The sequence below is a fragment of the Salvelinus alpinus genome, chromosome 5, assembly GCF_045679555.1.
Source record: "Salvelinus alpinus chromosome 5, SLU_Salpinus.1, whole genome shotgun sequence".
NCBI lineage: Eukaryota > Metazoa > Chordata > Actinopteri > Salmoniformes > Salmonidae > Salvelinus > Salvelinus alpinus.
Window position 1 is genome coordinate 96,691,578 of NC_092090.1, and position 24,000 is coordinate 96,715,577.

At 40.3% G+C, this 24,000-nt stretch overlaps 1 protein-coding gene across 2 annotated transcripts; it reads right to left on the minus strand.

The window, feature by feature from the left end:
- Window positions 1-14,166: 14,166 nt before the first annotated feature.
- On the minus strand, window positions 14,167-23,675 carry LOC139577307 (butyrophilin subfamily 1 member A1-like). 2 transcript variants are annotated; one of them, XM_071404316.1, is made up of 4 exons: window positions 22,117-23,675; window positions 21,916-21,942; window positions 20,495-20,827; window positions 14,167-15,387 (listed from the first exon to the last, which is right to left on the minus strand). In XM_071404316.1, the coding sequence occupies exons 2-4, from the start codon at window positions 21,935-21,937 to the stop codon at window positions 15,251-15,253; spliced, it is 492 nt and encodes a 163-aa protein (XP_071260417.1). In that variant the 5' UTR covers window positions 21,938-21,942; window positions 22,117-23,675; the 3' UTR covers window positions 14,167-15,250. The 2 variants fall into 2 exon arrangements, with proteins under 2 accessions (XP_071260417.1, XP_071260418.1); XM_071404317.1 differs by having other exon boundaries at window positions 14,168-15,360; window positions 22,117-23,674.
- Window positions 23,676-24,000: the final 325 nt, after the last annotated feature.

The following is a 24,000-nucleotide window of genomic DNA, read 5'->3' on the forward strand; positions in this document are numbered from 1 at the left end:
TCTGTAGGAGATATATTGTGGTAGGGATATGGTATGAAAATTCTGGATAATTTGAAGAACGTCGATACATCTTAATCCAACCTACCTTGAGAACATTTGGGGAGAGTATTGATAAATGTAAAGAAACTGATTTAATTTGTAGCCTTGAAGAAGACACACTGCTGTTCACAAGGCCTGTAGTTTTTATAGTATCAGATTAAAACTCTGGTCTGTTCTTTGTCTTGTGTTATTGGTTGTCAATAAACAAAACAGACAAATAAGTAATTACTCACCGTCGTCTGATCATCCATTATCCAAGATGGAGAGTCATGAATAATGATCATGTAAAACAGAATGCATTAGTTATTATTGTTCATTGAATTTCTGTTTCATTACATAATTTAATGAAATACCATACATCATATTGGAATGACTGTTCATCACATTCATTACTAATGTACATCTAGGGAAAGGGATGGAAGCAGCACTACTATGTGAGCAGTCTGAGAATGACTGAATGCTTCATAATAAGACATCAAGCTAAATTCAAGATGATTCTATTTTAATGTTGGTGTGTGAAATGTTGAGCTATATGGCAGATATATTGTGGGAGGTTTATGGTAATGCTCCTGATCATCCATTATCCAAGATGGAGAGGAATGAATATTGATAATGTATTACAAAATGTATGAGTTATTACAGTTACATTCAATCCAATTTCAGTCACATTACATTATTCAATCAAATACCATACATCATATTGATATGACTGTTCATCACATTCATTACTAATGTACATCTAGGGAAAGGGATGTAAGCAGTGCTACTATTGGAACAGTCTAAACATCACAGAATGATTCATACTAGGACATCAAACTGAATTCAAGCTGATTTCATGTTCATTTTGGAATGTGAAATGTTGACCTCTATAGCAGATATATTGTGGGAGATCTATGATATGAAAATTCTGGATAATTTGAAGATCATCTATACATCTTAATCCAACCTACTTTGAGAACATTTGGGGAGAGTATTGATAAATGTAAAGAAACTGATTTAATTTGTAGCCTTGAAGAAGACACACTGCTGTTTACAAGGCCTGTAGTTTTTATAGTATCAGATTAACACTCTGGTCTGTTCTTTGTCTTGTGTTATTGGTTGTCAATAAACAAAACAGACAAATAAGTGATTACTCACGTTGTTCTGATCATCCATTATCCAAGATGGAGAGTCATGAATAATGATCATGTAAAACAGAATGCATTAGTTATTATTGTTGATTGAAAATCTGTCTCATGACATAATTTAATGAAATACCATACATCATATTGGAATGACTGTTCATCACATTCATTACTAATTTACATCTAGGGAAAGGGATGTAAGCAGTGCTACTATTGGAACAGTCTAAACATCAAAGATTGATTCATACTAGGACATCAAACTGAATTCAAGCTGATTCCATGTTCATTTTGGAGTGTGAAATGTTGACCCCTATGCCAGAGATATTGTGGGAGAACTATGTGAAATATTGGCCTCTATAGCAGATATATTGTGGGAGGGCAATGTACAATATCGACCACTATGCCAGCTGTATTTTGTGGGAGGACTATGTGCAATATTGACCTCTATGGCAGATATATTGTGAGAGGGCTATGTGCAATATTGACCTCTATAGCAGATATATTGTGACAGGACTATGTGAAATATTGGCCTCTATAGCAGATATATAGTGGGAGGACTATGTGAAATATGGACCTCTATGGCAGAAATATTGTGAGAGGACTATGTGAAATATTGACCTCTATGGCAGATATATAGTGGGAGGACTATGTGAAATATTGACCTCTATGGCAGATATAATGTGGGAGGGATATTGTATGTCAAATTCTGGATAATTTGAAGAACATCTATACATCTTAATCCAAACCACCTTGAGAACATTTGGGGAGAGTATTGATAAATGTAAAGAAACTGATTTAATTTGTAGCCTTGAAGAAGACACACTGCTGTTCACAAGGCCTGTAGTTTTTATAGTATCAGATTAACACTCTGGTCTGTTCTTTGTCTTGTGTTATTGGTTGTCAATAAACAAAACAGACAAATAAGTAATTACTCACGTAATTCTGATCATCCATTATCCAAGATGGAGAGTCATGATTAATGATCATGTAAAACAGAATGCATTAGTTATTATTGTTCATTGAATTTGTCTCATTACATAATTTAATCAAATACCATACATCATTTTGATATGACTGTTCATCACATTCATTACTAATGTACATCTAGGGAAAGGGATGTAAGCAGTGCTACTATTGTAACAGTCTAAACATCACAGAATGATTCATACTAGGACATCAAACTGAATTCAAGCTGAATCCATGTTCATTTTGGAGTTTGAAATGTTGACCCCTATGGCAGATATATTGTGGGAGGTGTCAGGATTTACCTAGGGGTCATGATTGGGGCTGTACAAATGTTTGGTGTATTAGAATAATTAATAATTAATACATTTATTATTATTATAAGACACCTCCCTCCTTACATTTATAGGGTCATAGACTACAGATTAACAATACAAATTCATTGTAGAGGTTTAGTATTCCACAATTGTTTTTAGTTCTCTCTTTATTTCATTATGAAGAGGCCCTTCTGAGTAATGTGTGACTGTGAAGAAGGAGCTCTGCAGGGGAGTGGAGGAGATAAGGCTCGTCAAACATTCCACAATAAATCAGCTTTGGGGAGTGGACGTTTACTGCTAAGTTTAAGATAACACTAAACGCCATTGTTTATATAGGGTTTTGGTCTCAGGAGTAAAAAGGTAATGACTAGTTAGTGACATCACTAAGGCGGGACTTCGGTTTCATAAAACAACTTGAGACCGTTTGTTTGAGGCAGAACTTACTCAGAAACATGCGTGCTATCTTCCTGTTTGTCAACTTCTGTCTGCAATTGCATTAATAAAGGTTTTTGAATGATTTAATTAAATATATTGTCATAATGCTAATTTCACCAATGAACCAATGATTAACAAAGAAGGACGTAAGGAACGAACCCTAACAGAGGACTATGTGAAATGTTGATCTCTACAGCAGATATATTGTGGGTGATATATGTGAAATGTTGATCTCTACAGCAGATATATTGTGGGTGATATATGTGAAATGTTGATCTCTACAGCAGATATATTGTGGGTGATATATGTGAAATGTTGATCTCTATAGCAGATATATTGTGGGTGATATATGTGAAATGTTGATCTCCACAGCAGATATATTGTGGGAGGACTAGGTGAAAGGGAGGACTACCTAGTCAGTTGTCCAACTGAATTTATTCAACTGAAATGTGTCTTCAATATTTAACTCAACCCCTCTGTAATGTTGAGCTCTATAGGAGATATATTGTGGGAGGGATATGGTATGTAATTTCTGGATAATTCGAAGAACATCTATACATCATAATCCAACCTACCTTGAGATCATTTGGGGAGAGTATTGATAAATGTAAAGAAACTGATTTAATTTGTAGCCTTGAAGAAGACACACTGCTGTTCACAAGGCCTGTAGTTTTTATAGTATCAGATTAACACTCTGGTCTGTTCTTTGTCTTGTGTTATTGGTTGTCAATAAACAAAACAGACAAATAAGTAATTACTCACCGTCTTCTGATCACCCATTATCCAAGATGGAGAGTCATGAATAATGATCATGTAAAACAGAATACATTAGTTATTATTGTTCATTGAATTTCTGTCTCATTACATAATTTAATGAAATACCATACATCATATTGGAATGACTGTTCATCACATTCATTACTAATGTACATCTAGGGAAAGGGATGTAAGCAGCACTACTATGTGAGCAGTCTGAGAATGACTGAATGCTTCATAATAAGACATTAAGCTAAATTCAAGATGATTCCATGTTAATTTTGGAGTGTGAAATGTTGAGCTCTATAGCAGATATATTGTGGGAGGACTATGTGAAATGTTGACCTCTATGGCAGATATATTGTGGGAGGACTATGTGAAATGTTGAGCTCTATGGCAGATATATTGTAGGAGGACTATGTGAAATGTTGACCTCTATGGCAGATATATTGTGGGAGGACTATGTGAAATGTTGACCTCTATGGCAGATATATTGTGGGAGGACTATGTGAAATGTTGAGCTCTATGGCAGATATATTGTAGGAGGACTATGTGAAATGTTGACATCTATGGCAGAAATATTGTGGGAGGACTATGTAAAGGGGAAAGGAAAGGGGGATACCTAGTCAGATGTGCAACTGAATGTATTCAACTGAAATGTGTCTTCCTCATTTAACTCAACCCCTCTGAAATGTTGAGCTCAATAGCAGATATGTGGGAGGGCTATGTGAATTGTTGACCTCCATGGCATATATATTGTGGGAGATCTATGATATGACAATTCTGGATAATTTGAAGAACATCTATACATCTTAATCCAACCTACCCTGAGAACATTTGGGGAGAGTATTGATAAATGTAAAGAAACTGATTTAATTTGAAACCTTGAAGAAGACACACTGCTGTTCACAAGGCCTGTAGTTTTTATAGTATCAGATTAACACTCTGGTCTGTTCTTTGTCTTGTGTTATTGGTTGTCAATAAACAAAACAGACAAATAAGTAATTACTCACCCTCATCTGATCATCCATTATCCAAGATGGAGAGTCATGAATAATGATCATGTAAAACAGAATGCATTCGTTATTATTGTTCATTGAATTTCTGTCTCATTACATAGTTTAATGAAATACCATACATCATATTGGAATGACTGTTCATCACATTCATTACTAATGTACATCTAGGGAAAGGGGTGTAAGCAGCACTACTATGTGAGCAGTCTGAGAATGACTGCATGCTTCATAATAAGACATCAAGATGATTCTATTTGAATGTTGGTGTGTGAAATATTGAGCTATATGGCAGATATATTGTGGGAGGTGTTTGGTATTGCTCCTGATCATCCATTATCCAAGATGGAGAGGAATTAATATTGATAATGGATAACAAAATGTATGAGTCATTACAGTTACATTCAATCCAATTTCAGTCACATTACATTATTCAATCAAATACCATACATCATATTGATATGACTGTTCATCACATTCATTACTAATGTACATCTAGAGAAAGGGATGTAAGCAGTGCTACTACTGGAACAGTCTAAACATCACAGAATGATTCATACTAGGACATCAAACTGAATTCATGTCACGTTCGTTGAAAGATGGATTGGACCAAGGTGCAGCGTGGTAGGCGTACATCATCAATTCATTAAATCAACACCAAAAACAAGAAAGAATAAACGACACGTAAAGTTTTGTAGCGCTAACACAGCAACTAACCAAAATCAAGAACCATACCCGGCCAACAAAGAAATAGAAAAACTAGAATGCCCAACCAAATCATACCCTGACCTAACCAAATAGAGAAATAAAAAGGCTCTCTAAGGTCAGGGCGTGACAATTCAAGCTGATTCCATGTTCATTTTGGAGTGTGATATGTTGAGCTCTTTGGAAGAAATATTGTGGGAAGGCTATGTGAAATGGTGACCTCTATAGCAGATATATTGTGGGAGGACTTTGATATGAAAATTCTGGATAATTTGAAGAACATCTATATATCTTAATCCAACCTACCTTGAGAACATTTGGGGAGAGTTTTGATAAATGTAAAGAAACTGATTTAATTTGTAGCCTTGAAGAAGACACACTGCTGTTCACAAGGCCTGTAGTTTTTATAGTATCAGATTAACACTCTGGTCTGTTCTTTGTCTTGTATTATTGGTTGTCAATAAACAAAACAGACAAATAAGTAATTACTCACCCTCATCTGATCATCCATTACCCAAGATGGAGAGTCATGAATAATGATAATGCATAACAAAATGTATGAATAATTACAGTTACATTCAATCCAATTTCAGTCACATTACATTATTCAATCAAATACCATACATCATATTGATATGACTGTTCATCACATTCATTACTAATGTACATCTAGGGAAAGGGATGTAAGCAGTGCTACTACTGGAACAGTCTAAACATCACAGAATGATTCATACTAGGACATCAAACTGAATTCATGTCACGTTTGTTGAAAGATGGATTGGACCAAGGTGCAGCGTTGTAGGCGTACATCATCAATTTATTTAATCAACACCAAAAACAAGAAAGAATAAACGACACGGAAAGTTTTGTAGCGCTAACACAGCAACTAACCAAAAACAAGAACCATACGCGGCCAACAAAGAAATAGAAAAACTAGAATGCCCACCCAAATCATACCCTGACCTAACCAAATAGAGAAATAAAAAGGCTCTCTAAGGTCAGGGAGTGACAATTCAAGATGATTCCATGTTCATTTTGGAGTGTGATATGTTGAGCTCTATGGAAAAAATATTGTGGGAGGGCTATGTGAAATGGTGACCTCTATAGCAGATATATTGTGGGAGGACTTTGATATGAAAATTCTGGATAATTTGAAGAACATCTATACATCTTAATCCAACCTACCTTGAGAACATTTGGGGAGAGTATTGATACATGTAAAGAAACTGATTTAATTTGTAGTCTTGAAGAAGACACACTGCTGTTCACAAGGCCTGTAGTTTTTATAGTATCAGATTAACACTCTGGTCTGTTCTTTGTCTTGTGTTATTGGTTGTCAACAAACAAAACAGACATATAAGTAATTACTCACCCTGCATTTCTGCTGATTATCCATTATCCAAGATGGAGAGTCATGAATAATGATCATGTAAAACAGAATGCATTAGTTATTATTGTTCATTGAATTTCTGTCTCATTACATAGTTTAATGAAATACCATACATCATATTGGAATGACTGTTCATCACATTCATTACTAATGTACATCTAGGGAAAGGGATGTAAGCAGCACTACTATGTGAGCAGTCTGAGAATGACTGAATGCTTCATAATAAGACATCAAGATAAATTCAAGCTGATTCTATTTTAATTTTGGTGTGTGAAATGTTGATCCTCTATGGCAGAAATATTGTGGGAGGACTATGGTGTGTAAATTCAGAATAATTTGAAGAATATCTATACATCTTAATCCAACATACCTTGAGAACATTTGGGGAGAGTTTTGATAAATGTAAAGAAACTGATTTAATTTGTAGCCTTGAAGAAGACACACTGCTGTTCACAAGGCCTGTAGTTTTTATAGTATCAGATTAACACTCTGGTCTGTTCTTTGTCTTGTGTTATTGGTTGTCAATAAACAAAACAGACAAATAAGTAATTACTCACCTATTGCTGATCATCCATTATCCAAGATGGAGAGTCATGAATAATGATCATGTAAAACAGAATGCATTAGTTATTATTGTTCATTGAATTTCTGTCTCATTACATAATTTAATGAAATACCATACATTATATTGGAATGACTGTTCATCACATTCATTACTAATGTACATCTAGGGAAAGGGATGTAAGCAGCACTACTATGTGAGCAGTCTGAGAATGACTGAATGCTTCATAATAAGACATCAAGCTGATTCTATTTTAATGTTGGTGTGTGAAATATTGAGCTATATGGCAGATATATTGTGGGAGGTGTTTGGTATTGCTCCTGATCATCCATTATCCAAGATGGAGAGGAATTAATATTGATAATGGATAACAAAATGTATGAGTCATTACAGTTACATTCAATCCAATTTCAGTCACATTACATTATTCAATCAAATACCATACATCATATTGATATGACTGTTCATCACATTCATTACTAATGTACATCTAGGGAAAGGGATGTAAGCAGTGCTACTACTGGAACAGTCTAAACATCACAGAATGATTCATACTAGGACATCAAACTGAATTCATGTCACGTTTGTTGAAAGATGGATTGGACCAAGGTGCAGCGTTGTAGGCGTACATCATCAATTTATTAAATCAACACCAAAAACAAGAAAGAATAAACGACACGTAAAGTTTTGTAGTGCTAACACAGCAACTAACCAAAAACAAGAACCATACCCGGCCAACAAAGAAATAGAAAAACTAGAATGCCCACCCAAATCATACCCTGACCTAACCAAATAGAGAAATAAAAAGGCTCTCTAAGGTCAGGGCGTGACAATTCAAGCTGATTCCATGTTCATTTTGGAGTGTGATATGTTGAGCTCTATGGAAGAAATATTGTGGGAAGGCTGTGTGAAATATTGAGCTCTATAGCAGATATATTGTGGGAGGACTTTGATATGAAAATTCTGGATAATTTGAAGAACATCTATACATCTTAATCCAACCTACCTTGAGAACATTTGGGGAGAGTATTGATAAATGTAAAGAAACTGATTTAATTTGTAGCCTTGAAGAAGACACACTGCTGTTCACAAGGCCTGTAGTTTTTATAGTATCAGATTAACACTCTGGTCTGTTCTTTGTCTTGTGTTATTGGTTGTCAATAAACAAAACAGACAAATAAGTAATTACTCACCCGCTGCTGATCATCCATTATCCAAGATGGAGAGTCATGAATAATGATCATGTAAAACAGAATGCATTAGTTATAATTGTTCATTGAATTTCTGTCTCGTTACATAATTTAATGAAATACCATACATCATATTGGAATGACTGTTCATCACATTCATTACTAATGTACATCTAGGGAAAGGGATGTAAGCAGTGCTACTATTGGAACAGTCTGAGAATGACTGAATGCTTCATAATAAGACATCAAGCTAAATTCAAGCTGATTCTATTTTAATTTTGGAGTGTGAAATATTGACCTCTATGGCAGATATATTGTGGGAGGACTATGTGAAATGTTGACCTTTATGGCAGATATATTGTAGGAGGACTATGTGAAATGTTGACCTTTATGGCAGATATATTGTAGGAGGACTATGTAAAAGTGAAAGGAAATTGGACGGGGATACCTAATCAGTTGTCCAACTGAATAAATTCAACTGAAATGTGTCTTCCTCATTTAACTCAACCCCTCTGAAATGTTGAGCTCAATAGCAGATATGTGGGAGGGCTATGTGAATTGTTGACCTCCATGGCAGATGTATTGTGGGAGATCTATGATATGAATATTCAGGATAATTTGAAGAACATCTATACATCTTAATCCAACCTAACCTGAGAACATTTGGGGAGAGTATTGATAAATGTAAAGAAACTGATTTAATTTGTAGCCTTGAAGAAGACACACTGCTGTTCACAAGGCCTGTAGTTTTTATAGTATCAGATTAACACTCTGGTCTGTTCTTTGTCTTGTGTTATTGGTTGTCAATAAACAAAACAGACAAATAAGTAATTACTCACCTAATACTGATCATCCATTATCCAAGATGGAGAGTCATGAATAATGATCATGTAAAACAGAATGCATTAGTTATTATTGTTCATTGAATTTCTGTCTCATTACATAATTGAATGAAATACCATACATCATATTGGAATGACTGTTTATCACATTCATTACTAATGTACATCTAGGGAAAGGGATGTAAGCAGTGCTACTATTGGAACAGTCTGGACATCACAGAATGCTTCACACTAGGACATCAAACTGAATTCAAGATGATTCCATGTTAATTTTGGAGTGTGATATGTTGAGCTCTATGGCAGATATATTGTGGGAGGACTATGATATGTCAAATCTGGATAATTTGAAGAACATCTATACATCCTAATCCAACCTACCTTGAGATCAGTTGGGGAGAGAATTGATTAATGTAAAGAAACTGATTTAATTTGTAGCCTTGAAGAAGACACACTGCTGTTCACAAGGCCTGTACTTTTATAGTATCAGCTGACATTGGCCGGCAACCCTAAGACCTGACATGGTGCTCTGGTCCCGTTCGCTCAAGAAGGTCTTCATCATTGAGCTCACAGTACCCTGGGAGGACTCAGTAGATGAGGCTTATGAGCGAAAACATCTGCGCTATGCCGATCTAGCTGCCGAAGCACGGCATCATGGCTGGAACACAGAAGTCCGACCAGTGGAGGTGGGCTGCAGAGGTTTTGTGGCAACATCTACAATCAGACTGCTTAGAGACCTGGGAATTAAGGGCCAGAGCCAGCGTTCGGCAATCAAAGCTGTATCAGAGGCGGCAGAAGGCAGCAGTCATGGCTCTGGATGAAGAGGAAAGACCCCAGCTGGGCCCCGAAGTGAGAGGGCCAGGAGGTATGCGGTCAACAATGCTTGACTCAGGGAGGAGGACGCCCCTGCCATGCATAGTCCCATGGGATGTTGGCTATCAACAACAAGGCAACTCCTATGACTAATTGGGAATGGGACGCAAGCGTAGGATTGATCACCCTGTCGCTGGCCGCCTTTGGGGAGGGTGTATAGTGTGAAAGGCCGAAACACCCTAAGAACCAAAGGTACACTACTGACGATGCGCTCCCCAAATTTCACCAGGCTCACTGTTCATGAACTCTTGGAAGTGCTTGCACAAAGGATAGTAACATCTCATCCTGTGTTCTTGGAATCAGATTAACACTCTGGTCTGTTCTTTGTCTTGTGTTATTGGTTGTCAAAAAACAAAACAGACAAATAAGTCATTACTCACCTGGCTCTGATCATCCATTATCCAAGATGGAGAGTCATGAATAATGATCATGCAAAACAGAATGCATTAGTTATTATTGTTCATTGAATTTCAGTCTCATTACATAATTTAATGAAATACCATACATCATATTGGAATGACTGTTCATCACATTCATTACTAATGTACATCTAGGGAAAGGGATGTAAGCAGCACTACTATGTGAGCAGTCTGAGAATGACTGAATGCTTCATAATAAGACATCAAGCTAAATTCAAGCTGATTCTATTTTCATTTTGGTGTGTGAAATATTGACCTCTATGGCAGATATATTGCAGGAGGACTATGTGAAAGGGAAAGGAAAGGGGGATACCTAGTCAGTTGTCCAACTGAATGTATTCAACTGAGATGTGTCCTCCGCATTTAACTCAACCCCTCTGAAATGTTGACCTCGATGGCAGATGTATTGTGGGAGATCTATGATATGTCTATTCTGGATCATTTGAAGAACATCTATACATCTTAATCCAACCTATCTTGAGAACATTTGGGGGGAGTATTGATAAATGTAAAGAAACTGATTTAATTTGCAGCCTTGAAGAAGACACACTGCTGTTCACAAGGCCTGTAGTTTTTATAGTATCAGATTAACACTCTGGTCTGTTTTTTGTCTTGTGTTATTGGGTGTCAATAAACAAAACAGACAAATAAGTAATTACTCACGTTGTTCTGATCATCCATTATCCAAGATGGAGGGTCATGAATAATGATCATGTAAAACAGAATACATTAGTAATTATTGTTCATTGAATTTCAGTCTCATTACATAAACTAATGAAATACCACACATCATATTGGAATGACTGTTCATCACATTCTGTCACGTTCCTGACCTGTTTTCTCTTATTTTTGTATGTGTTTAGTTGGTCAGGGCGTGAGTTGGGATGGGCATTCTATGTTATGTGTTTCTATGTTGGTTTAATGGGTTGCCTGATATGGTTCTCAATTAGAGGCAGGTGTTTGACATTTCCTCTGATTGAGAACCATATTAAGGTAGGATGTTCTCACTGTTTGTTTGTGGGTGATTGTCTTCCGTGTCTGTGTATGTTGCACCACACGGGACTGTTTCGGTTTCGTTCATGTATGTAGTCTGTTCCTGTTCGTGCGTTCTCCGTGTTTATGTAAGTTCACATGTTTTAGGTCAGTCTACATCGTTTTGTTATTTTGGTTAATTATCAAGTGTAGTTCGTTTTCGTCTTGTTTAATAAATCATCATGTCTTCATCACCCGTTGCGTCTTGGTCCAATCCCTACTCCTCCTCTTCAAGCGAAGAGGAGGAGAAAGACCGTTACAGAATCACCCACCAACCAAGGATCAAGCAACGAGGGAGAAAGCAGCAACAACAGCGCACGAAGGAGGAATGGACATGGGAGGACGTTTTGGACGGCAAGGGTTGCTACACATGGGAGGAGATCCTGGCTGGAAGAGATCGCCTCCCATGGGAGCAGCTGGAGGCGATTAGGAGAGCAGAGGCAACCGGAGAGAGGAACCGGCGTTATGATGGTACGCGGCTAGCACGGAAGCCTGTGAGTCAAGCCCAAAAATTTCTTGGGGGGGGGGGATAAAAGGGAATGTGGCGAAGTCAGGTAGGAGACCTGCGCCAACTCCCTGTACTTACCGTGGAGAGCGAGAGTACGGGCAGACACTGTGTTACGCAGTAGAGCACACGGTGTCTCCTGTACGTGTGCATAGCCCGGTGCGGTACATACCACCTCCCCGCACTGGCAGGGTTAGATTGGGCATTGAGCCAGGTGCCATGAAGCCGGCTCAACGCGTCTGGTCTCCAGTGCGTCTCCTCGGGCCGGCTTACATGCCACCAGCCTTACGCATGGTGTCCCCGGTTCGCCTACATAGCCCGGTGCGGGTTATTCCACCTCCCCGCACTGGTCGGGCGACGGGGAGCATACAACCAGATAAGGTTGGGCAGGCTCAGTGCTCAAGGGAGCCAGTACGCCTGCACGGTCCGGTATTTCCGGCGCCACCTCCCCGCCCCAGCCCAGTACCACCAGTTCCGGCACCACGCACCAAGCTTCCTATGCGTCTCCAGAGCCCTGTTCCTCCTCCACGCACTAGCCCTATGGTGCGTGTCTCCAGCCCATTACCACCAGTGCCTACACCACGCACCAAGCCTCCTGTGTGTCCCCAGAGTCCTGTGCGTCCTGTTGCTGCTCCCCGCACTAGCCCTGAGATGCGTGGTCCCAGCCCGGAACCACCAGTGCCGGCACCACGCACTAGGCCTAATGTGCGTCTCCAGGGTCCAGTATGCCCTGTTCCTTCTCCCCGCACTAGCCTGAAGGTGCGTGTCCTTAGCCCGGTACCTCCAGTTCCGGCACCACGCACCAGGCATACAGTGTGCCTCAGCCGGCCAGAGCTGCCCGTCTGCCAAGCACCGTCAGAGCTGCCCGTCTGCCAAGCACCGTCAGAGCTGCCCGTCTGCCAAGCACCGTCAGAGCTGCCCGTCTGCCAAGCACCGTCTGAGCTGCCCGTCTGCCAAGCACCGTCTGAGCTGCCCGTCTGCCAAGCACCGTCTGAGCTGCCCGTCTGCCAAGCACCGTCTGAGCTGCCCGTCTGCCAAGCACCGTCTGAGCTGCCCGTCTGTCCCGAGCCGTCAGAGCTGCCCGTCTGTCCCGAGCCGCTAGAGCCGTCCGCCAGACAGGATCAGCCAGAGACGTCCACCAGACAAGATCAGCCAGAGCCGTCCGCCAGACAGGATCAGCCAGAGCCGTCCGCCAGACAGGATCAGCCAGAGCCGTCCGCCAGACAGGATCAGCCAGAGCCGTCCGCCAGACAGGATCAGCCAGAGCCGTCCGCCAGACAGGATCAGCCAGAGCCGTCGGCCAGACAGGATCAGCCCGAGCCGTCGGCCAGACAGGATCAGCCCGAGCCGTCGGCCAGACAGGATCAGCCCGAGCCGTCGGCCAGACAGGATCAGCCCGAGCCGTCGGCCAGACAGGATCAGCCCGAGCCGTCGGCCAGACAGGATCAGCCCGAGCCGTCCGCCAGACAGGATCAGCCAGAGCCGTCCGCCAGACAGGATCAGCCAGAGCCGTCCGCCTGCCATGAGCAGCCAGAGCCGTCCGCCAGACAGGATCAGCAAGAGCCGTCCGCCAGACAAGATCAGCCAGAGCCGTCCGCCAGACAGGATCAGCCAGAGCCGTCCGCCAGACAGGATCAGCCGGAGCCGTCCGCCAGACAGGATCAGCCGGAGCCGTTCGCAAGACAGGATCAGCCAGAGCCGTCCGCCAGACAGGATCAGCCCGAGCCGTCCGCCAGACAGGATCAGCCCGAGCCGTCCGCCAGACAGGATCAGCCCGAGCCGTCCGCCAGCCATGAGCAGCGAGAGCCGTCCGCCAGCCATGAGCAGCCAGAGCCGTCCGCCAGCCATGAGCAGCCAGAGCCGCCAGCCAGCCATGAGCAGCCAGAGCCGCCAGCCAGCCATGAGCAGCCAGAGCCGCCAGCCAGCCATGAGCAGCCAGAGTCGCCAGCCAGCCATGAGCAGCCAGAGTCGCCAGCCAGCCAGGATCTTCCAAAGCCGCCAGGCAGCCAGGATCTACCAGAGCCACCAAAGCGGGTATTGACAATGGTGGAGTGGGGGCCACGTCCCGCACCCGAGCCGCCGCCATAATAAGGCCCACCCCGGACCCTCCCCTTCAATGTCAGGTTGTGCGGTCGGAGTCCGCACCTTTGGGGGGGGGGGTACTGTCATACCCTGGCCTTAGTTATCTTTGTTTTCATTATTATTTTAGTTAGGTCAGGGTGTGACATGGAATGTATGTGTTTTGGTTTGTCTAGGTGTTTGTATGTCTATGGCTGCCTAGATTGGTTCTCAATTAGAGGCAGCTGTGGTTTATTGTCTCTGATTGAGAGCCATATTTAAGGCAGCCATAGTCATTTGGGTTTTGTGGGTAATTGTCTATGTTGTACGTTTGTAGCTTGTGTGTGCACTTACGTTTATAGCTTCACGATCGTTTGTTGTTTTGTTTAGGTTTATAATAGTATTAGTTTCGTGTTTTTCTTTATTCTCAAATAAAAGAGAATGTATTTTTCACACGCTGCGCCTTGGTCCACTTCTTCCACTCAAGACGATCGTGACAGGGCGTGACAAAAAGCATGTCTGACATGTATTGAGGTGCACTATGGAAGGCCGTTTGTGTCGTTGCGTGTCAAAAAGATACACGTCAAAGAACATTATTTGAACGTGTTAAATTATTATGTGACGTGGAGTCATATTCAGGTCCTGATTGGTCAAGAAGCTTATTGAAGTGTATCTTTTTGACACGCAAAGACCAAAACGGCGTTCCATAGAACACGGCGTGTCGTTTCCAATGTGAACAAATGAGTCATAGTGGGCGGAACAAGGAAGGAGGTGGGCAGGGCCAGGAACGAGCTAGCGAGATCCTATTGGCGCGTTCTTGCATTGTTTGAATAAGTAATGTATTAATTCATTCAATAGTTTGCCTATAAAGACATTATCATTTGATGGAGGTGGTACAATTATTAGTAATTATTTCCTCCAGTCAACAGTTATCTGAGCTGAACCAATCATCAACTGGTCTATTGACTATTTGATACTTTACAAATGAATTAGTCTGAAACACTGAATGACATCACTCAAGTTCCCTGATTCAATCCTCTCTCCTCCAGACTCTCTCATACTTACCAAGCTCACCAGCTGATGCCTCCCTCTTCAGCTTGTCCTCCTGGGTCTCACGTTGTAAATACTCTGATCCTGAGGCTATGGTGTAAAACAGAAAGGTGAGCTCTGTGTGTTAGACTACATCACTATATACAGAACAAACAGGACCAATCAGATTTCTCCTGTCACTCAAGCCTCCCTCATGTAGGAACTGTGGCCACCAATGAGATCTGGTTAACATCATAAATAACGTTGTTTTGTTATTGGCTTATCTCTGATCAAATGAATATGTTCATTGTTAGTGATAACCAGCATTGGGCTCCATGGCAGATACAGGATATTGTGTCAGGAGGCAGGGTTCTATGGAATATACATTCAGTAGAATTTGAAGAACATCTGACATCATAATCCAACCTACCTTGAGAACATTTGGGGAGAGTTTTGATAAATGTAAAGAAACTGATTTAATTTGTAGACTTGAAGAAGACACACTGCTGTTCACAAGGCCTAATTGTTGTGGGTGAAATGTTGAGCTATATGGCAGATATATTGTGGGAGCTTTATGGTATTGCTTCTGATCATCCATTTTCAAGATGGAGAAGAATGAATATTGATATCATATAACACTATGTGTGAGTTATTACAGCTACATTCAATCTAATTTCAGTTGGCATTACATTATTCAACCAAATACCATATATCATATTGATATGACTGTTCATCACATTCATTACTAATGTACAGTCGTGGCCAAAAGTCTTTGCCATGCAAATGAACTGAATCCCCCAAAAATATTTCCACTGCATTTCAGCCCTAGCACAAAAGGACCAGCTGACATCATGTCAGTGAATCTCTCGTTAACACAGGTGTGAGTGTTTTGACGAGGACAAGGCTGGAGATCACTCTGTCATGCTGATTGAGTTCAAATAACAGACTGGAAGCTTCAAAAAGAGGGTGGTGCTTGGAATCATTGTTCTTCCTCTGTCAACCATGGTTACCTGCAAGGAAACACGTGCCGTCATCATTGCTTTGCACAAAAAGGGCTTCACAGGCAAGCATATTGCTGCCAGTAAGATTGCACCTAAATCAACCATTTATCGGAGCATCAAGAACTTCAAGGAGAGCCGTTCAATTGTTTTGAAGAAGGCTTCAGGGCCCCCAAGAATGTCCAGCAAGCGCCAGGACCGTCTCCTGAAGTTGATTCAGCTGCGGGATCGGGGCACCACCAGTACAGAGCTTGCTCAGGAATGGCAGCAGGCAGGTGTGAGTGCATCTGCACGCACAGTGATGCGAAGACTTTTGGAGGATGGCCTGGTGTCAAGAAGGGCAGCAAAGATGCCACTTCTCTCCAGGAAAAACATCAGGGACAGACTGATATTCTGCAAAAGGTACAAGGATTGGACTGCTGAGGACTGGGGTAAAGTCATTTTCTGTGATGAATTCCCTTTCCGATTGTTTTGGGCATCCGGAAAAAAGTTTGTCAGGAGAAGACAAGGTGAGCGCTACCATCAGACCTGTGTCATGCCAACAGTAAAGCATCCTGAGACCATTCATGTGTGGGGTTGCTTCTCAGCCAAGGGAGTGGGCTCATTCACCATTTTGTATAAGAACACAGCCATGAATAAAGAATGGTACCAACACATCCTCCGAGAGCAACTTCTCCCAACCATCCAGGAACAGTTTTCCAGGAAACTCCCCAGACTTTAATCCAATTGAGACCTTGTGGTCAATCCTCAAGAGGCGGGTGCACAAACAAAAATCCACAAATTCTGACAAACTCCAAGCATTGATTATGCAAGAATGGGCTGCCATCAGTCAGGATGTGGCCAAGAAGTTATTTGTCTTGAAAAAGAAGGGTCAACACTGCAAATATTGACTCTTTGCATCAACGTCATGTAATTGTGAATAAAAGCCTTTGACACTTATGAAATGCTTGTAATTATACTTCAGTATTCCATAGTAACATCTGACAAAAATATCTAAAGACACTGAAGCAGCAAACTTTGTGGAAATGAATATTTGTGTCATTCTCAAAACTTTTGGCCACGACTGTACATCTAGGGAAAGGGATGTAAGCAGTGCTACTATTGGAACAGTCTAAACATCACAGAATGATTCATACTTGGACATCAAACTGAATTCAAGATGATTCCATGTTCATTTTGGAGTGTGAAATGTTGACCTCTATGGCAGATATATTGTGGGAGGACTATGTGAAATATTGACCTCTATGGCAGATATATTGTGGGAGAACTATGTAAAGGGGAAGGGAAAGGAAAGGGAGATACCTAGTCAGTTGTCCAACTGAATGTATTCAACTGAAATGTGTCTTCAGCGTTTAACTCAACCCCTCTGAAATGTTGAGCTCTATAGCAGACATATTGTGGGAGATCTATGGTATGTACATTCTGGATAATTTGAAGAACATCTATACATCTTAATCGAACCTACCTTGAGAACATTTGGGGAGAGTATTGATAAATGTAAAGAAACTGATTTAATTTGTAGTCTTGAAGAAGACACACTGCTGTTCACAAGGCCTGTAGTTTTTATAGTATCAGATTAACACTCTGGTCTGTTCTTTGTCTTGTGTTATTGGTTGTCAATAAACAAAACAGACAAATAAGTAATTACTCACCTGGTTCTGATCATCCATTATCCAAGATGGAGAGTCATGAATAATGATCATGTAAAACAGAATGCATTAGTTATTATTGTTTATTGAATTTCAGTCTCATTACATAATTTAATGAAATACCATACATCATATTGGAATGACTGTTCATCACATTCATTACTAATGTACATCTAGGGAAAGGGATGTAAGCAGCACTACTATGTGACCAGTCTGAGAATGACTGAATGCTTCATAATAAGACATCAAGATAAATTCAAGCTGATTCTAATTTCATTTTGGAGTGCAATGTTGACCTCTATGGCAGATACAGTTGAAGTCGGAAGTTTTCATTCACCTTAGCCAAATACATTTAAACTCAGTTTTTCACAATCCATGACATTTAATCCTGGTAAAACATTCCCTGTTTTAGGTCAGTTAGGATGTCAGTGTGTCAGAAGTTTACATACACTCAATTATTATTTGTGTGCATTGCCTTTAAATTGTTTAACTTGGGTCAAACATTTCGGGTAGCCTTCCACAAGCTTCCCACAATAAGTTTGGTGAATTTTGGCCCATTCCTCCTGACAGAGCTGGTGTAACTGAGTCAGGTTTGTAGGCCTCCTTGTTAGCACTCGCTTTTTCAGTTCTGCCCACACATATTCTGTAGGTTTGAGGTCAGGGCTTTGTGATGGCCACTCCAATACCTTGACTTTGTTGTCCTTAAGCCATTTTGCCACAACTTTGGAAGTATGTTTGGGGTCGTTGTCCATTTGGAAGACCCGTTTGCGACCAAGCTTTAACTTCCTGACTGATGTCTTGAGATGTTCAATATATCCACATAATTTTCCTACCTCATGATGCCATCTATTTTGTGAGTGCACCAGTCCCTCCAGCAGCAAAGCACCCCCACAACATGATGCTGCCACCCCCAATGCTTCACGTTTGGGGTTGATGTTCTTCGGCTTGCAAGCCTCCCCCTTTTTCCTCCAAACATAACGATGGTCATCAAGGCTAAACAGTTCTATTTTTGTTTCATCAGACCAGAGGATATTTCTCCAAAAAGTACGATCTTTGTCCCCATGTGCAGTTGCAAACCGTAGTCTGGTTTTCAATGGCGGTTTTGGAGCACTGGCTTCTTCCTTGCTAAGTGGCCTTTCAGGTTATGTCGATATAGGACTCGTTTTACTGTGGATATAGATACTTTTGTACCTCTTTCCTCCAGCATCTTCACAAGGTCCTTTGCTGTTGTTCTAGGATTGATTTGCACTTTTCACACCAAAGTACGTTCATCTCTAGGAGACAGAAAGCGTCTCCTTCCTGAGCGGTATGACGGCTGCGTGGTCCCATGGTGTTTATACTTGCGTACTATTGTTTGTACAGATGAACGTGGTACCTTCAGGAGTTTGGAAATTGCTCCCAAGGATGAACCAGACTTGTGGAGGTCTACAATTTTTTCTCTGAGGTCTTGGCTGATTTCTTTTCATTTTCCCATGATGTCAAGCAAAGAGGCACTGAGTTTGACAGTAGGCCTTGAAATCCATCCACAGGTACACCTCCAATTGACTCAAATGATGTCAATTAGCCTATCAGAAGCTTCTAAAGCCATGACATCGGTTTCTTGAATTTTCCAAGCTATTTAAAGGCACAGTCAACTTAGTGTATGTTAACTTCTGACCCACTGGAATTGTGATACAGTGAATTACAAGTGAAATAATCTGTCTGTAAACAATTGTTGGAAACATTACTTGAATCATGCACAAAGTAGATGTCCTAACTGACTTGCCAAAAATATAGTTTGTTAACAAAACATTTGTGGAGTGGTTGACAAACAAGTTTTAATGACTCCAACATAAGTGTATGTAAACTTCTGACTTCAACTGTATATTGTTGGAGGACTATGTGAAATATTGACCTCTATGGCAGATATATTGTGGGAGATCTATGATATGAAAATTCTGGATAATTTGAAGAACATCTATACATCATAATCCAACCTACCTTGAGTACATTTGGGGAGAGTATTGATAAATGTAAAGAAACTGATTTAATTTGTAGCCTTGAAGAAGACACACTATGCTGTTCACAAGGCCTGTAGTTTTTATAGTATCAGATTAACACTCTGGTCTGTTCTTTGTCTTGTGTTATTGGTTGTCAATAAACAAAACAGACAAATAAGTAATTACTCACCCCGTACTGATCATCCATTATCCAAGATGGAGAGTCATGAATAATGATCATGTAAAACAGATGTATTAGTTATTATCATTACCTTCAAATCACCATCTGTCACATTATCCTCTCAAATACCATAGTGATGTGATATACATCAGAGGGGTGTGAGTGTTCATCACATTCATTACTAATGACAATCAAGGGACGTGACAGTAATGTTGGAATGGTTCTAATGCTTTAGGACCAGCTCAGAGCTCAGAGTGATGGTAATATGCATTGTAACTAGTTGATATTCAGAATGAATCTAGTCTATTCATCTGTAACTCCTACTATGAACTCCTACCTACATGAGAAAGTACAAGTGTTCTGTACAGGGAAAGAGACTGGTTGTTATTGTTGTTGTTTCGGTGTTTAGAAACATTACTGGACTTCTAGAACACTTACCTCCTCTGACCCTTAAACCCACTGCAGCCTCCTCCTTCTGTTCTCCATGGATGACCTGACATATGTAGACTCCTCTATCTGACCTCCTGAAGTCTCTCAGCCTCAGAGACACGTTGCCTCTCTCCAGCTCCTGGGTGATCAGACTCACTCTGCCCTCATAGCCACTAGTCTCTGTCACCTGGCCATTCTTATACAGGTAAATACACTCTGTCTCTTTAAACCACCTGATCGTCGTGGCAACAGCACTGGTGTCAGGTGAGAGGTGACAGGGGAGGGTGACCTCTTCACCAAAATCAGCCCACACATAGTCTTCTGAGGTGAGTTTAAACTGATCTGTTCAGAAAGAGAGAACATTTCATGTTTAATGACATCATCTGTGTCAGGAACACAAATCCTCTCAGTACATTTATAAACACAGCTGAATTAAAAACTACAATAGACATACAACAACCAGGACCATGTCAATTCTAAAATACAACCCCCACAATCCCAGACAGGCAGATTCATTTGAAGGAAAGTATATATGTCATAGAAGAATGTGATGCTACAATCTAGAATGATATTATCCCATTTGTTCCCACATCTTTCCCAGACATGCCACTATGCTAATCTTATGTCACTAGTAAGCCTAACATCTCATCCATTTGTATTATTTATTTATTTAAAAGTATGTTTTATTCTTGGTCACAATTGTGACAGAGTGCTCTGTCTATAATAACATGAACAGATATTTATCCCTATTCCTCAACTTCAATATCTATATACCTCAGTCCACTTACCCAGACACCTAAACTCAATGACCCACACACCCCAGCCCTGTTACCCCCATGCCCTAACCCCAACACCCACATGATAATACCCTCAATATATACAATCAAGTACAGATACAGGCATATCTAAAATAAATTATAAAATTAGAATAAATTAAAGGCTCTGTATTTTCCCATTAGTCAGACATGTATGGCAGGTAGCCTAGAACTTAAGAGCATCACAAACGTTGCTGGTTTGAATCCCTGAGGCAACTAGGAAAAAATTTGTTTATATGCCCTTGAGCAAGACACTTAATCCTAATTACTTTGGATAAACATATTATTTATTCTGGCAAGTCAGTTCAGAACAAATTCTTATTTACAATGACAGCCTAGGAACAATGAGTTTACTGCCTTGTTCAGGGGCAGAACAACAGATTTTTACCTTGTCAGCTCAGAGATTCGATTTAGCAACCTTTCGGTTACTGACCCAACGCTCTAACCACTAGTCCACCTGCCACTCATGTTACAAACACATTTCATCCAGACACACATTTACACATAAAGACAAATAAAACCACAAACACATTTCATTTTCAATAGTTGGTTTAGTTCTGTTCTCTCAGATACATGAAAGAAAAGTTCATCATTAATTATAGCATGGTGACTTACTATGAAGTCTGGACTCTGCCATTTTAACTGCAATAAAAAGAGAAAACATTCATATTTACATCATTACCATTCATCAAATTCTCTCTTTTGCTCAATCACACAGATACAAACATCACTTCCTCTTTCTCCAGTCCTCATTGTTTTAAAACAGGACTGTTGTGTCTAGTTTGGAAAGTGAAATATACTGAGATCTCCTCTTACCTTTACTGGTCTTCACGTCCTCCACTTCACATTCAAAATAGTTGATTTAAATCCATAACCACTCTAATAGTCACTATATGTGCATATCTACACGTTTTACAGAACAATCTACACCTCAGGCCTATACTGAGACACAACTTTCACTTTCACATTTACACAGGCACTTGGAGTAAACTCCTCCCCCCAGCCTCTCTGGTTATTAGAAAACCCAGTCACAAAGTCTAAATTGTCTATAGGCCTATCGTAACATGTCATGAAAACAAAAAAGTACATTTCTGATCTTAATTTAGGTTTAAGGTTAGGCATAAGGTTAGCAGTGTGGTATAGGGTTCAAATCAGAAGACCGATCCAGCCAGCAGATGGTAGTGATGTTCTTTAATTATAGTCATATTATCCTGAGATGTAAAGATTTAACAGTGCCTATCAATATTAGCTTCTCTTATCTCTTTGGACACATTCACATGAGTAAATGAGTGAAATTGCTTCCATGACAAATAGTATCAATGCTTTTCCATCCCCTCATAACAAAATAAATGTAGCTGACTGGTGGTCATTTACTGTCTGAGAAGAGAGTATCATTGCCACCTGCTGGTCAATGTTGGGAACTGCAGTAAATTTACAAATCAGAAAGTCAGACATATGATTTAGGTGGCTGTTTTTGTGGGCAGTCCGGCTCTTTTTGGCTCCCAAACTGCTCTTTAATAAAAATATGTTTTGTATTTTTCCAAGTCAAACAGTTTGCGATAGTTTGACTATGATTGATGTGAAAACAATTCTAATTCAATTATTAAATGAAATCATACTCTACCTTAACTACAATGTATTTAAAAATGCATTCTACCACACCCATGCTATTAAACATTTGCATTTAAAGTATAACTTTTAATGTATATAAACAAAGTGCATATAAATGTAACAATTCAAAACGAATACAATCTGAACAACATAATAATAGAATATTGCACCATATCAAAGAAAAATAAATAACAATGTGCAAAACTGCAGCATCCCACTAAAACATTAAACTGGTCCCTCTTTCCTCTCTCTTCTTTATTACCATGTTATAACCAGCATCCCACTTAAAACATTAAACTGGTCCCTCTTTTCTCTCTCTTCTTTATTACCATGTTATAACCAGCATCCCACTAAAACATTAAACTGGTCCCTCTTTTCTCTGTCTTCTTTATTACCATGTTATAACCAGCATCCCACTTAAAACATTAAACTGGTCCCTCTTTTCTCTCTCTTCTTTATTACCATGTTATAACCAGCATCCCACTAAAACATTAAACTGGTCCCTCTTTTCTCTCTCTTCTTTATTACCATGTTATAACCAGCATCCCACTTAAAACATTAAACTGGTCCCTCTTTTCTCTCTCTTCTTTATTACCATGTTATAACCAGCATCCCACTTAAAACATTAAACTGGTCCCTCTTTTCTCTCTCTTCTTTATTACCATGTTATAACCAGCAGCACACAGCAATGCTGACCATATTTAGCTTTTATGAGAGATTTGCATTCAGAAATGCAAGCTGCCTCACTTTCGAGGGGCTGATGAGGTTTCTTCTCTCTTCTTCTTCTTCTTCTTCTTCTTCTTCTATGATGTCATGGCGGTCCGCAAACAATCGTTTAAGTGCATCACGTCACCTACTGTGCTAGAAAGTACTATCAATCATGATATGCCCAATTCTGTATAATCATGAAAATAAAATGAAAACCAAATAAATCCCTACTAACTTCTACCACCCCCCCCCCCCCCCTTTCCTTGTCCCATCGCGCGCTCGTGACTCCTGTGGCGGGCCGGGCGCAGTGCACGCTCTGACACTGTAGCCAGGTGTACGGTGTTTCCTCCGACACATTGGTGCGGCTGGCTTCTGGGTTAA

What these genes read in the sequence shown, in the direction of transcription:
- LOC139577307 (XM_071404316.1), bottom strand. Translation starts at nt 21,937, where the DNA reads ATGGCAGAGTCCAGACTTCATA. An exon ending in GGCAGAGTCCAGACTTCATA is followed by an intron (nt 20,828 to 21,915) that starts GTAAGTCACCAT and finishes CTTTCTGAACAG; the next exon opens with ATCAGTTTAAACTCACCTCA. An exon ending in GGGTTTAAGGGTCAGAGGAG is followed by an intron (nt 15,388 to 20,494) that starts GTAAGTGTTCTA and finishes TCTAACACACAG; the next exon opens with AGCTCACCTTTCTGTTTTAC.